Source organism: Prinia subflava, chromosome 2 (assembly GCF_021018805.1).
Source record: "Prinia subflava isolate CZ2003 ecotype Zambia chromosome 2, Cam_Psub_1.2, whole genome shotgun sequence".
NCBI lineage: Eukaryota > Metazoa > Chordata > Aves > Passeriformes > Cisticolidae > Prinia > Prinia subflava.
This window is the reverse complement of record NC_086248.1, coordinates 65,488,425-65,503,685: the sequence shown is the minus strand read 5'-3', so window position 1 is coordinate 65,503,685 and position 15,261 is coordinate 65,488,425. Positions and strand designations below refer to the sequence as shown.

Below are 15,261 nucleotides of genomic sequence, written 5' to 3'. Positions count from 1 at the left end.
ACAAAATCAAAAGAATCAAAAGAGCTCATATCAAAGATGAGTCTGTGACAGCTTGTGCCAGAGGACCCCAAAACGCTGACTTCAAAGCCACTGCAAGCCAAGAACAGTACCTGACACACACTTCTTTTGTTAGCAAAATTTCTTTTGGATTGAAGAGTTCTTCTATGACAATTTTAAGGCTCATCAGGACAATAAAGCTTACAAAGATATAAAAACCTGGCACATTCATCAGAGCAGGAGTTACAATGAAAATGATGCATTATTTGACTATTAATCCTCTGCTTCAAGAATGCAAGCAACTACTTTAATTTCAGATGTATTTCAGGTTGAAGTTACGATTACTTGGTACAAAAGTCTTCTGAGACTTAATCTCTACTAATTTCTTTAGGACTTCTCACAGCATCCTTCAGAGTAAAAGTCCATCTTGTTGACACAAATGATATAAAACCTGTAGCCACCATCAGCTGCCATTTTATTACTAAACACAAAGCAACAACATAAATATGAAGCTGACCTAATAATTTCCTATATTCTGCTTCAGTGCCTGTGTTTGGCAACTGTATACTAATGTATTATCAATAGCAATTCAATGGGAGGGAGTATTCTCAGGTTTCAGAGCTTTTTTAAAACCATCTTTTCCTACGGTTATCAGTTTATCATCCCAGCCTAACTCCTACACTATGAAAAGCTTTTTATTTCACACAGAAAAGCAGATTACCTTCTGAATTGTCATTATGGGACAAAGGTATGTCTGTCAAGCTCTTTTTTAGTTATTGAATACTTCACTTATATGTCAAATGTCAGAAGGAAACTAAACACCGCAAATTCTCAATATGCCATTCAGATGTCAAAGTACATCCCAATGCATAAAACACCTCTACTTTTGTTCAGTGTAAATAACTAAGTTTACAAGACGGCTTACAAATGCTTTTAAGGAAAGTAGAAATTTTTGCAGAGCTCCAAAGGTACATGGAGCAAATTCAGGGTCTCTCTATTTTTTTCATGTGTTTCCAAAATGAGTCAAGGAACTACTGTAAAGAACAGCAAATTTAAGATTATATGCATAATATGTAAATGTCCATCATCTAGAATGCTTTAATATAGCACTTCATTCTTTTTCTGTATTTGTCAGGGCTTTTTTCCCACAAAGTTACTCAATTCTCTTCTGGTTCTGCATCTATTTTTATGAAATATTTTTATATTACTCAGCATTTCTCAAGCTTGTGAGATTACTAAAATCAACGTAATTTAAACTTTCATTGTGCAGTTCCGGCAGCAAGTACATATACTGGAAAACCATTTTCACAGTTCAGATAGTCTTTCTTGTAGACCACTAAATACAATTCCAGGAATTTGATGTATTTCCTTGCTATATCAGCCATATCACGCTGATGCAATCAGCACTAACTTGCTTGATTTTCCTCTAAACAAAACATATATACATATAAGAGAGAACAGAATCAAATACAATACTTTATCTTCCACACAGCTATATTCTCCTTTTCTTTTGGGGACTGCAGTACTGTGACTTCTGATGATTCAGAATGGACAGCAATACATTCCAGTCAAGATATAAATCTTACTTTAACCACTGCCACTGGTGATAACAAAAAGAATTCTCTGTTACTTACTCAAAAGAAAATTGCCTTGCAACAGGCCTGAGAAATGTTTTACTACAAATTTTGCTAGGTGCTTTGTCATTGTACGTGACTTAATTATATAGAGTATTTTGTAAAAGAAATTCTTCCTTACATCTGTACTTCTCTTCCAGAAGGCCCTTAGAAAGAGACATCAAGCCAATTTTCAGGGACTGCACTCGAATTTTTCCAGTTCGGCCACTGAAATGATAAAGACAAGACAATTTAATACAGTTTCATTACACTTCATTCCAACTCAAGTCTATTAAATAATACAAAGACATTGGAGAGTTATATTTCAAATATACTTCAGATTTCAAAAAAACCATTTACACTAAAAATCACATTAAGAATTCTTCCCATACAAAAGCTCAGCTTGCCTTCCAAGTTGTTTTACATGTCCAAACAGCTTGTATAACTACAAAAGAACAGACATTTAGTTCTGCAAAGTTCTGAAAGTGATCTATTAATGTGATATACACAGAAAAAAATACATGAGCACACAGCAGGAAGGCCTATTACTCAGTGTGAAACACAAGGACTTAAAATAATACCATGTTTTCATACAACAATAATTAAATCTCTTTTTCCCTTTTTTTTTTTATGTTTAAAATGTTCTGACATACACAGAATTGGGAGATAAATAGGCAATTACATGCAATAATTCAATGATTTGGAGCTGTCATTCTTTTTCATTCTTTTTAAGTAATCTCACTTCAGACTCATCTTGTCCAGCATGAAAAAAGTATGTCCAAACCCAAAAAGCAACTTGAGAACAGGTAAGTAGGTTCCAAAGCAAGTAAAGTCAAGCCTGCAGGGCAAATGCTGTTCAAAAAGATACTAAAACAACAAACCCAGCTTACATGGAAAAGGACAATTTTGAAGTTCAAAAGATCAATGCAGAAAGATTCTTAAAAATTCTTTCTTCTTTCAAACACAAAAAAACCACAATACAATTTGTCTTTAAATGAGACGTTGTAAAAAAAAATTCTTCAGAATAGTTAAACTGTATCTATGACACACAAGGTTAGCTGTGTCTTCTACAAACATTCAAGATAACACCAAATTTAATATCACCTCAAACCTTACTTTGGTCCTTTCTGCCACATTGAAGTTATATATACTTTAATTACTTCTGAACTGCTTATATACATATCTCTTTCTATCCTATCCATTCGGCATATGGTCTGGTGTCTGATTTACTTCACAAATGTTGTGCTGAATACAAAATTATTAATTTACTCCTGGGTTCTTGATAAATTAGCTAAGCAACTTACGAATATTAATGCATTTGTCTTCACAACATCATCTAATCTAGTAACACTAGACAGCAGTATCTTCATTCCATAAGATGGAACAGAGGTACAGAGAAATTATTGCCAAATTAATCAAAAACATCTATTACTTTTACTGCCTAGTTGGAAAATCAGGACCCAATTTTCCAGAATGTTATAAAAGTGCCACCTTTTTATATATTCAAGCTTAGCTTCAAATTACCTCTTTCAATCACAGACACTACATCATTCTGGCATACCTTGCCATCTAAATAGCTCGTTTTACACCCTGATAAAGTTATTTCCCTATTCCTTCCTGTGTATGGTTGTTTGTGCTTTAAATTTATATTGATGAGAAAAAAAAAAGTGAACATTCATTTGGGTTTGATTTAACTCAGGACTGAGTTAAACATAATTTGTTTATTAAGGACAGAAACTGAGACTTTGCTGCTAAAAGATCAGAGCACAAATGTCATGGCTTCAGGGTTCTCCTGATTTTAGGAGATTTTTGTAGGGTCTTTGAAAAACTTCCTTCACACAAAAAAAGCATTTTCCCAATAAATTACATAATTACAAAACCTACAGTATTACAATTTTTGAAAGAGTAACATATTTACTCCTAGTCTCTTTCTTGGAAACAGATAAATATTACCAGTGTAATGACATATATACAGTAAAAAATCTCAACACACCACAACCAAATGCCACACACACTCCCTCTCTCCCCTCAAACCCATAGACTTTGTGGTCCTGACACTTTCAAGTCAACTGTTTAAGTTTTCCCAGCTTAGTGAGTCACAAAACCACTGAGGTTAGGAGGGGCCTCCAGAGACCAGTGCCCCTGCTCAGTCAGGTAGAGCAGGTATTCCTGGATCACAACCCATCACTTCAGTATCTTCAAGAACAGAGACTGGACAGCTTCTCTGAGTAACCTGGGGTGCTATTTAATCGCTCTTATATTAAAAAACATCTTGTTTCATATGTTTAGAGCAAAATTTCCTGTGTTTTAGGTTATGCCTGCTGCCTCTTGTCCTGTCACTGCACACCACTGACAAAAGCCTGGCTCCATCCTCTCTTCTGCTCCCACTGGGTATTTATGCACATTGATAAGATCCTCCTGAAAGTTCTCCAGGTTGAAAAGTGCCATTTCTCTCAGCCTCTAGTGACACATCAGTCACTCCAAGTCCTTAATTGTCTTCATGGTACTTCGCTGGACTCATGCCAGTTTATCCATGTCTCCTTCATCCTGGGGGAGCCCAGGATTGGACCCAGGACTCCAGATGTGTCTCACCAATGCTGAGTAGAAGTGCAGGATCACCTCCCTCAACCTGCTGGGAGACTATTAGGCTACTTTGCCACAAGCCTGTCTTGCTTGCAAGGTGCCTCTGAATGGCAGCACAACCATCTAATTGTCCAACGTGTACAAACACCTAAGAATCAAGGCCTTATAGTGGGAAGGTTCAAGAAACTTTTTAATTTCTGAATTCATAAAAATTTATGGGTTCTATATGCCACAAATGTCAGCACATTATTCAGACTCATTACAGCAATATGAGCATGCTTGTCATTACAAAATTAATTGATAAGGCCACTATCAATTCATAGGCAGCTCAGATATTTTTTTTCTCTGATCATGGTGAAGGGTAGCCTGAATCTATTCCTTTCTCTAAATAACTTCCTAACACAGGAGTTAGGATGCAAAACTTCTTGACAGGCAGTCTATACCATAGTCAAAACAGAGGCCTGTGAAACCTGTAAATTATAAATGTACTGATCAGGATATAATTAATACTAAATTGTTGAATGTAAGTATAAAAACTACTGTTTACCAACAATGGTATGCAAATATTCTGTAGCATTGTGATGGCATAGACATAGTACATATAAGCATTTTATCTAAGTATAGGAATGCCAAAAGGACGACCAGTGATGGGCACAGCTGCATACAGGAGTTAGCCAGATTAAAAAAAGTTATCTGACAGGCAACAAGATTAAATATAAGAGATTGCAAACAGGAATACACAATAAAGAATCTTAGAAAACAAAATTATAGCACGAAGTTTAAAGGAGCCCTATGTCCCTGGAGGAGAGGGACAACAGCATAAAAACATCAGGTACTAGCAAGGAAAACTAGAGAATAAAGAAGAGCCCAGAGCTATTCAGCCTTCTCTTGTCCAAGAGCTCTCAAGCCTAGACAACAGTGCCACTGCAGCTGAGGACTACCAGAGACTGCAGCCATCAGTTATCTGCATAGCCCAGCAACACGAGGCAGCCAACATGTGGGAAATCAATGAAGGTCAGCACAGACACCTCCCCTGGATCACACACAGACAAGTCAGACAAAGGAGCTCATTTTCATGCCTTACAGAGGGCCAGAACCTTCCCAGAGCCTTCCTACTGCTATCACAGCCTGCTAAGCTGCTCCTGCTCCCACAGAGTGCTCCAGGAATCCAAACAGCCATCATAAACACTGGGGACACAACTGGATTGCATGCAGAAAACTTCCATCAGCTACTGTCAAAACCAGGGCATAAAGCTAAGGCTGACTGAGCAGGTGTCTCATTCTCATTCCTCAGAAGTTCAGATTTTACTGAAATGAACACGCTGGTATAAGGTCTGGGATATTAACAGCCTGGTGTTAGAAGCTGCCAGGTGTACGAGTGCAACGATAAATAACAAAGTTGTGATTCTTCAGGGGAAGATTGGGCTGCAGAGAACGATCATGAAAGACAGCTTTGATCATATGGAAAATGTCAGCATAGGCACCACAGATACCCTTCTCAGACTAATGTACCAAAACGTTCAATTTAAACAAAGACACTATCAAAAGTATCCTAGCGTTAAGAAAAAAAACCTAAAACAATAAACCTGAGAAAAATTAGAAGTTGAAATACAGAAAATCAGATAAACATTGCAAAATATTTAAATAGTGCACATAAAAGTTTCTTTATGGGTAATTCTAATTGAAATGAGTCATCGCCCTGAATCAGTACATATAGAAACAACTCATTTCAAGGGGTGTTAAGCTTTTCCATTAGTACTGAAAGCTATCAGTCTTTTTAATATAAATGATGTCTGGAGATTTCAGCAAATTTGACAGTATATAGTTGAAAAGAAAAACCACCAGCTATTGCTTTTGGATGCCTTAAACACATGCCTAGCCAAAGTATTTGACTGAGTAAAAAATTTCTTCACTGTAAATATCAAGATATTTATCTCTAATTTAATTAAAAAAAAAAAAAGTTTTCGGACTAGCCAAAACAAAGAACTTTAAGTTTGGAAAATGTTTATAAGGGCAGATGTTGATGTCTGGAACAACCTTTGAGTCCTTGATGTAGTAAAAGTCACTGAGTAATTTTAGTGTTTCTCTCCTCTGCTCAGAATGAATCATTCCTAATGTGTCAGAAAATACCAGAACATAACAGACCTTTTCTAAAAATAAATTGGTTCTTTTTAAGGGCCAAAGACATCTGCAGGTTAAGTCTGGAGAACTATTCAATTTGCCATTAATCTGTGAATCTGTAATTAAATCTCAGGTAAGCAGCATGTGACTAACAGATGCTTTGTGTTGGCAGTTTAACAACTTGACACATTTTATATGTGTAACACTAATGCAATATATTCAATGGAAATGCCAAGACACAAATTACCTCTTTTATAAAGGCCAGTTTAGAAAACAAAATCAAAAATTCCAGCTTAGAATTGGTGCCTGGTCTTTTAGCATTTCTTTTTCTTCCTGGAGTGAATTTGAAAGAGAAACAAGGAAATGGACTGTGAAACATAATTTTCTCTCAGTAAACCTTCATCCTCCAGTTTTCAAAGTTTGAATAAAGACTCAAGAATTTAATAGCCTTGAAGAATTATCTACCCTAAGTTTTCAATGTAACAGTCAAGGGGAAATGGGAGAAACTGGAAACACTGAAAGAAAGGTTTCCTGCTTACTAAGTGCAATTTAAATATGAACAGATTAAACAACTGACTTCTAACTGAAGTTAAGAAGTAAAGGTAAGCTGAAGAAAACATAGTAGATTAGTGTTCAGCCTGAAAGAAAACAAAAACCAGCCAGTAACTCCAAAAAACATTCTGCCATTATTACACAATTTATTCTAAATTGCCAATAACATTTTAGTCAAGCAACTCACTTGATCTACTGCTCTATTTGCAAGTGATGTGTTTATTTACTCCCAATACAAAACTCTCCTGAACAAAAATAAGTGCAGGAAGAAATCCCAGTCAATATTTGATGGACCCTCTGATTTTTCAGCAGTAATGGGGAGAAGTCCAACTAACAGAAATGTCACAATATTTAACAGTAATGTTTGAATGTCAGTAGCCAGCACCTAAATGACAAATGGTTCTATGTACTCTGTTTCCTCCTTCCCTCCCCCTTAAAACCAAAATAAAGTAAAATATCCATGAAGTAGAGGAGAACTGGTATGCAATCCTCTGAGGGGAAAAAAACAAAAATCTATGAACTGTTAGAATTTAGCACTGAGTGAACATATTGAAGATAATGCATACATCTACAAGTAAAAGCTCCCATTTGCAAAGCCAGGTATAAGGATTTTTATCACTATTCAAGAAGTACTTTTGGTCTTTTCAACTTCAAATGGGAAGAAAGAAAATAAATTTTGTAACCACTCTATGGAGCTTAGAAATTCCAATTTGCAATTCTGTTTATAGCTCTGAACTAAAGCACATATTCAATCAGTCACACTGAAGCAATCACAACCTGTACTGCACCACTGAGTCTTTAGTCAGCTCCAAAAGAGTCCTGAAATGCCTTTGTTGAAGAAATGTAGGGAGACATACTTCAGGGCATGGAGGAGCTGATGGAAACCAAATCTTTCCCCAGTTTTTACTACACAAAGGAGACAAGAATAATGAATGCCACTAAGAAAAATATGCAACAAACTCATGACTCTAAAGCACAACTAAATAAAAGCCGATTGCTTGCAGGTCATGCAGGCTGACATAGGGCAGGGCAGAGAGGGCAGAGTTCAATTTCCAGCAGAAGAAAGAAGGGATGAGAGCCTAAGAAAAAACTGGCCACAACCACAACGGGCTGCTGGAGAGGATATTTTCATTTTTTTTTCTGAGACTTAGTTCTCTCTCTGGAAACAGCAAATGTGCATTTAAATAAAGCCACAAGTTTTCACTGCAAGCATCCCAAAATATTCTTAAGGGGAACTCAATGCCCTTGGGAAGTACAGCCCTGCAGCCAGGACAAGGACAGGTGGACCACGTAACACCAGCCCTCAAAACTGATCCATGGCAGGAGCTGTACGTGCTGGAATTGAGCCAGAACCAGGACACTGCTGACCCTCCAGAATCAGACAGGCCTTAGTGCTGAGATCACAACAACCTCCATTCCGTACAGGACTCAGGGCAGGGAGCTCGGCCAGGATTATGAATGCAAGTAAATAAGTGTAAAATACAGGAAAAAACTGCCCCCACCTATGGCACAAAAGAATCTGATGTGAATGCAATCAATCTGGGAAACTTGGAATATTCACAGTAGAAACACAGCTAAAGCATTGTCCTAGCTCTCTACCCACATACACATTTCTTGAAATCCTTTCAATGTTTCTTTGGTAGTAGTATAAAAGCAGTGTAATCTTAGTTCAGTGCTGAGCAGGACAGCATAAGAAACATCTTACTGGATGCAACTGCACTTTCATTATGGAGACAAAAACATCAGAAGATAACTTTTTAATAAAGACATTTTTAAGGCTCTATAATTTATAATTCCTGAGGGTACACACAATGACAAGAACCCCATTTTTCTTACCTATCATACACGTTGAGTAGCCAGTTAAGACACATGTCCACACAGAGAGGAACATTCACCATATCTTTGTGTTTCTCTTCAAGTCCACTGTAGATGGTAGTGAGACAGCTGATCACATCCTGGACACCAATCAGCTGATCATTTTGACTTAACTTGTGCTGCTTGAAAACTTCACTTGTCGTGTTCAGGTCCAAAAGGTCCACTAACAATAGATTTAAAAAAAATAATAGGATTAAAAAAAAGTGTGAATACAGATGCCTGAACATAACATTGACAATAACTGTTCATGTGCAAATTGTAGCAAACAACTAGCCCAGTGACTCTCATTTAGTTACAGCATTCCCTGTGACAAGTCAACAGCATTTTGGCACTTTTTATTAAAAAAACCCTATAATACAAACATCAGAATGACACTGCACAGCTCAGAACAACATTAAAATAGCTGCTAAAGTAGTCTGTGTAATTAGAGGACCCTAACTTTGGAAGCACACACAGTGAATTCACTAGGCTTACAGGGTTCTTCATATTTACCATAAAGCAGAACCCAATAAAATTACTTCCAGTTTTGCTAAAATATAAAGCAAAGCAAATTCTTTGATAAGAATTCTTCCTTAAAGGCAGTAAAAATATACTGAGGCCTGATTAACTGAACAGCAGTAGCTAAACTAGGGCTTAAAAGAAAGCAGGGAGAGAGACACAGGAATATTACTTATTGTAGTTTTCCAGAACACTAAATACTATGCTTTCTTGAAAAATATTTTTATCTCCTTTATTACAGAATTGTTTTATAACCAGTTGGTGATGCAATGGATATTTTACAGGGGAAAGTGTTTTGCTCTCAAAAACATTCAAAGGCGATTGTGAAAATCTGGGGTTTGCATGGTGAAAATAAAAGGCCATCAATGAGCTCTTCTAACTCCTTTTGCAAAAAGAAGTAGAAAAGATGAAACAAATGGTAAAATCCTCAGCAACTTTTTTTTTTTATAGAAGCAAACACTTTAAGTAAAAAAAAATAGTTGCAATGTATTAGTATGCTTACTACAATATAAATAACATGCAGTCGAATTGTATTAAAAGCTCATACTGAGCTGTTTGTGAAGAGTCAGTAACACATTTGCACTATAAATGTCATCTCTCAAATGAAAAAAAATCCACGTGACAATCTCTGACATGTTGTGAACTGCTCTTCACTAATCATCACAATCAATCAGAGAATCAGAAAATTATTTTTGTTGGAAAGAACCTTAAAGACTTCCTACTTCCAAATCCCCTGCCATGGGAAGGGACACCTCCCACTAGACCAGGTTGCTCAAAGCCCCATCCAGCCTGGCTTTGAACACTACCAGGGATGGAGCATCCACAACTTCTCTGGGCAATCTTTGCCAGTGTCTCAGCATCCTCATGGTAAATAATTTCTTCCAAATACCTAATCTAATTGTCTCCTCTTTTAGTTTACAACTGTTTCTCCTTGTCGTATCACAATCTGTCCTTGTAAAAAAGTTACTCTCCCTATTTTTTATAAGCCTCCCTTAAGATACTGCAAGGCTGCTCTAAGATCTCCCTGGAGCCTTCTCTTCTCCAGGGTGAACAACCTCAGCTCTCTCAGCCTTTCCACATAGGAAAGGTGCTCCATCCCTCAGCCATCCTCACTTCTCACCTCTTGACCTGCTCCAACAGGTCCACATCTTTTCTGTGCTGAGGACCCCAGATCTGGATGCACTATTCCAGGTGGGGGTCTCAAAGGAGCAGAGGGGGAAAATAACAATGTTAAATAAGGAACCCAGATTTGCAGCCTGTGCAAAAGGGGTAATTCCATCTGGGCTGGAAAACAAGTACAACAGAAAAAGAAGCAAGAGCAAGATAACATTAAGCACTATGGGCAATTCTATCAAGTGCTCAGTGATCATCTACCAAAAGAAGGTTACATTCCCAATCCCTTTTCCCCTATCTACCCTTCCTCAAATCTTTGTGAAGTGAGAAACAGTACCTCACAGCCCTTGCCTTTCCTCTCCTGCACCAAAATTGGTACATTCTGTTCTGACCTCACAGCATCAGATTTGCAGGGGTTTACATTTGTTTAGTTTTAATTTTCTTTTCTGTTTGTTTAGGGATATTTTAAGCCCTTCTCTTGGGCTTGCAAACAAATGCCAGCCATGTATTTATCCAAGGGGCAGACTGGTAATTGCAGTAAAACACCTTGCCACTAGTTTGACCTGAGGTAGCCAAAGTGTTTGGCAATACATTCACTGCAGCAATAATTCACTTCTACAATAGCTATAAAGGATGCGATACACTGGAAAAGGCTCACAGGCGTATTTAAAAACAACATGAACCCACAAAAAGTTCACAGTGTAACCCTGACTACTTTTAGAGCTGTGGAGGGAGTGAAGCGAAGCCAAGTGAGGTTAACCTGCTATCCCATGACACACATACTGAACTCAGGAGATGGCCACTTTTCATGCTTTCCTTTCACGACTTCAAAAACCGCCATGACAAAGAAAACCCTGTAAAAAATAATGCAACCAGTTTGCTGGTTTTGTTTGGGGATTAGCTTTTACTTTAGGTTTGGGTTGTGAGAGTTTTTGCCTGTTTGTGGGGGGTTTTTTGTTTTTGTTTTTCGGTTATTTTGCAACCTGTTTCTGTAAGGTATTTAATGGCTGGCTAAGAGCAGGTAATTGGTTTCATAAAACAGACAGACTGCACATGAAACCTGCCCTTTTTAAAACTTGTGAAAATTCAGAAAGCTTTGGAATGCTAGGAAGTTGTAGCTTTTGTGTTTGGCTTAACATTACCATCCTTGCACTGAAAAGAAACGATTCAACAGACACTAAGCCTGCTAACTTCACATCATATCTGCTGGCATTAAGATCCCTCATTCACATTTCTGCCTAACCACTCCAGAAGGACCTGGGAGAGGTACTTCCAGTAATTTTGTAGTAAGAAACGCAACAACTGTGATGCTATACTAATGCAAATTAAGCTAAACTTACACTTTTGGATGGCACTATCCATGGAGAACAACCTGAGGAAATTACTTCCATTCCTGCTTACTTCAGCACTTACCTGGCTGAATAAAATTTGGGAAAGGCAGTTATCCTATCATGCCATTTCTGGCACGATGCCTACACAGATTGCGGTGCATTTTTGCAGTACCATTTTGCATCTGCTTAAACATGCTGAATGACCAATCCTGCTTTTAACCAACCAATGGGCACAAGGCCCATTTCTCCCCTTTCTGCAGCAAGGACACTTTCCCAAAGAAAAAGACAAACCATATCACTCAGCACTGTTAAAGCAGGTGTGAGTGACTGACTCAGGAGCAAGAAACTACATGCAGCTGCTAATGGCAAATTTGAGGCTGCTGTAACCCCATGGAAAATAGTCACGCATTATTCTGAAGTTTTTATTAAAATGACCTGCAAAGAGACTGCACTCTTCCCTCAAAGATGGAAGTGCTCACAGCTGTCTTAGTCCTTGATGTCTAAAAGTTCCATTTTTTTCCCCTTGTGTGGTTGATATTCCTGTTAACATCCTTAAATTTTAAATCACCTAGAGGAACTCAGCAACAGAATTCAGAATATACATAGTTTATATTTTTTTTGCCTTTCAGTACTATACTTTAGTATGAAGGGCATTTTAAGTTCTTGAAAATGAGCTAAAGAATGCTGCACAAGAATAAAATATCACCAGGACCTGGTGCTACACAGTTGCCCAGTGTACATCTAAAACACAGGACACTCTCTCTGCCCCCATTCTTCTGATACAGTGGAAAGCACCCTCACTACATCCAACCCACATAATACAAGACAGAGAGGCTAAGAATTTGTGATTTCCAATTTGCAGCCTTTCTATTCCTGCAAAATACATACACACATATATGAAAATGTATATCTCTGCAAGAATCTACCTGTCAAAAAAACAAAACAAGAAGAAACATAACTCCAGCTTCTCTGTTAAAAGAATGAGGAAAATGGGAGTAAGTTCCCTAGAGCTGAGGTTTTTTGATACTTACCAAGAAGAGATATGGCATCAGCAAAGTTTTCTAAAGTACAGTTCTCATACGAAGGTTCTAAAGTGTAACTGGTCCTGAATCTGCTTGTAAAGCACTTACACTGCAAAGTCAAAATCTATTGGGTGCAAGTGGAACTGTGCATCCAGCTCCAGCTGTGCTTTTGGGAGTTCCCACCAAAACTACCTTTGACATTATACACACACCATGCCTGTGACAGCTATTTGTCACATTTTACAGTGGTCTCCATTTTTGGTGATTTGTTTGACATTTTCTTTGCCTTAGCACATAAGCCTTTCTGAAGCATTCTGCATCCAAACACCATTAAAATGAATTTGCAATTAAAAGTACAGGAAATACAATGGAAAACTAACTCAGACTAAAAAGTGAATGGCAGAGAAGATGACTCTTTTGTCACCTAAAAATAAAACCAATTCTTTATCAAGTACACATATATAACAGATTTTTTTGGCTGTTGTCTCTTCCCATGTAGTACAGAGATGGAGTAAAAAAACAGCTTCATAGATAATAAGGCAGACTGGACTTGTAGAGATCAGTTTTACTCCTAGGTCTTTCAAAGTGGAGTATTCTTGTTACTTTTTACTATTTCCTTCTGTCTCCCTTGCATCTCCCTCCCCTGAAGCTGGAGACAATAGGGGAGCACTTCTGAAATCTGTGAAAGTGGAGAGCTAACCATGGCAGTTATTACAGAAAATTATATATTTTGCAGTAAAAGCAAGAGGAGAAAGTTATGTCCCTCTTCAAAGCTTATTAGAAGTAATAAAAGTGAGGTCTGGTCTATACAGGTCACTAGAAAAGCTGTATGTATGTCAGAAACAGGCAGTAAGATTAGCATCTGTCACATGCAGTCTGTTTTTTCCCCACTCTTCCCTGAGGAGGAACTCACACAAGGAGAACTTTACTCTGCTTTCTGATCTCTTGCTTTGCTTTTTGTTTCCAGATACATGTTGATGAATACTTTATACCCTGCACACTGATAAGCAAAAAGGTCATAATGTTCTTTCATCTTGCTGGGAGATGAAGCTGTAGCCCTTGGTGGGACCACATCTTATGCAGAACTGGCGATAGGTACTGGTAAGAGCCTGTGCTGTGCACAGACACAGCCCAGCTTTCTGGAGTACGCACAGCTCAGGCACAGCTTCATTTAGTGATACATATCTGAAGTCCAGCTAAAATCAGGCTGCTGTCTTCTAGGCTGGAAAGAAAACTAACTACTTGGAGGGTGGGAAGAGATCCCTCTTTGTGCAACCCATTTTGTGCTTGCACCCCCCTAGGAGGGCTTTGTACTTTTTGTGTTCCTACTCAGCCTGCAGTACTGTGCACCCTTCAGGGCTGGAAGGTCTCTCCATGCCAAATTTGGTAATATTATACTTCTTTCTACCATCTGTTGCCAATATGTTTCAAAAGGTCTAAAATCTGCAACCTTAATTCTCATTCACATCCCACATCTCCTTCCAAAATTGTCTAGTTTCCTTTTGCTTTTTCTACTTCACCCTGGGTTTTTTTCTGTTAGATGTGTGTTCTTACGTATTTTGTTCTCCATAGTTTTTAAAATCTTTTTTTGCTTTGCACAGGAGACTCAACAGGAGCACAGATCCAAAGTGTAGTACTTGCTGTGTCACTTGGAGAAGTCCCAAGTCCAGAGGCCAGGACAAGACTTCCTGATCTATCACTTCTGAGGCTGCTAAACTTTGAATGAACATGGTAATCATGCAACTTGCTGCTGAATTAAACCCTACTTGTGATACAATAGGAAATGCTTTTAAAATACCTAGCAATATAAATAAATATATGTATAAGTAAATAAATCTACCTACAGAACAAAAAATTTGAGATACAAACAATTCTTAGTGGGGTCACCATTTCAACTTACCTGCGCCACCTCTTTTTTTTATTAATTTGTTTTACTTATTTGCAATAATGACACCTACAGTTGGCAATTCCTCTCGCCATTTTGTTGGTTGACAAGTGTGTCAAGGATGACTCTGTTAATGCTGTTAGACTGAAGCTGACCCTCCCTTCCCCAAGTACAGCAAAAAACCATTTCCCTCGAGGCCCAACTCACAGCACAGTGCTTTCTGCAGTCTGCGGATTTTGATGGCCGTGCGGTAGGCGGAGAAGCGCACGTTGTTCAAGTCAGCTGAAACAGCAGAACACAAACATGAGCGGCCCTAGAAGCAGAGCCCGTAACTTTCCTTTACATATAAATCTTCACATTTTGGAAGAGGTCTGATATTCCTTCTCTTCTCTGCAATGAATTAATAGGATATATCAGAACAAATTAAAAAATCTGATAAGTTGGGACCTCAGTCCAGTTCACCTTCAGGGAAAGCCTCCAGACTCTGACAGTCCAGGACCTTAAAGAGAGTGGCCCCCCAGAAATGCTGACACTATCTTGGCACATGTAATCCACATATACACAGGAGAGTTTTACATACATATTATGCACTGGTACATAGCTCCCAGACAATTGCTCAAATACTCTGTAAGTTTCTCAAATAATTTACAACTCCATCAGATAATACACAG

The 15,261-nt window shown here is 38.0% G+C and overlaps 1 protein-coding gene across 5 annotated transcripts in view; it reads right to left on the bottom strand.

Moving 5' to 3' along the window:
- UTRN (utrophin) overlaps positions 1-15,261 on the bottom strand; it is a 343,691-nt gene that overhangs the window by 43,519 nt on the left and 284,911 nt on the right. For all 5 annotated transcript variants that reach the window (XM_063390324.1, XM_063390322.1, XM_063390325.1 and 2 more), the window contains 3 exons: positions 14,798-14,872; positions 8,703-8,904; positions 1,753-1,838 (listed from right to left, as the gene is read on the bottom strand). In XM_063390324.1, coding sequence (XP_063246394.1) covers positions 1,753-1,838; positions 8,703-8,904; positions 14,798-14,872 — 363 coding nt within the window. The remainder of the gene's footprint in view (positions 1-1,752; positions 1,839-8,702; positions 8,905-14,797; positions 14,873-15,261) is intronic.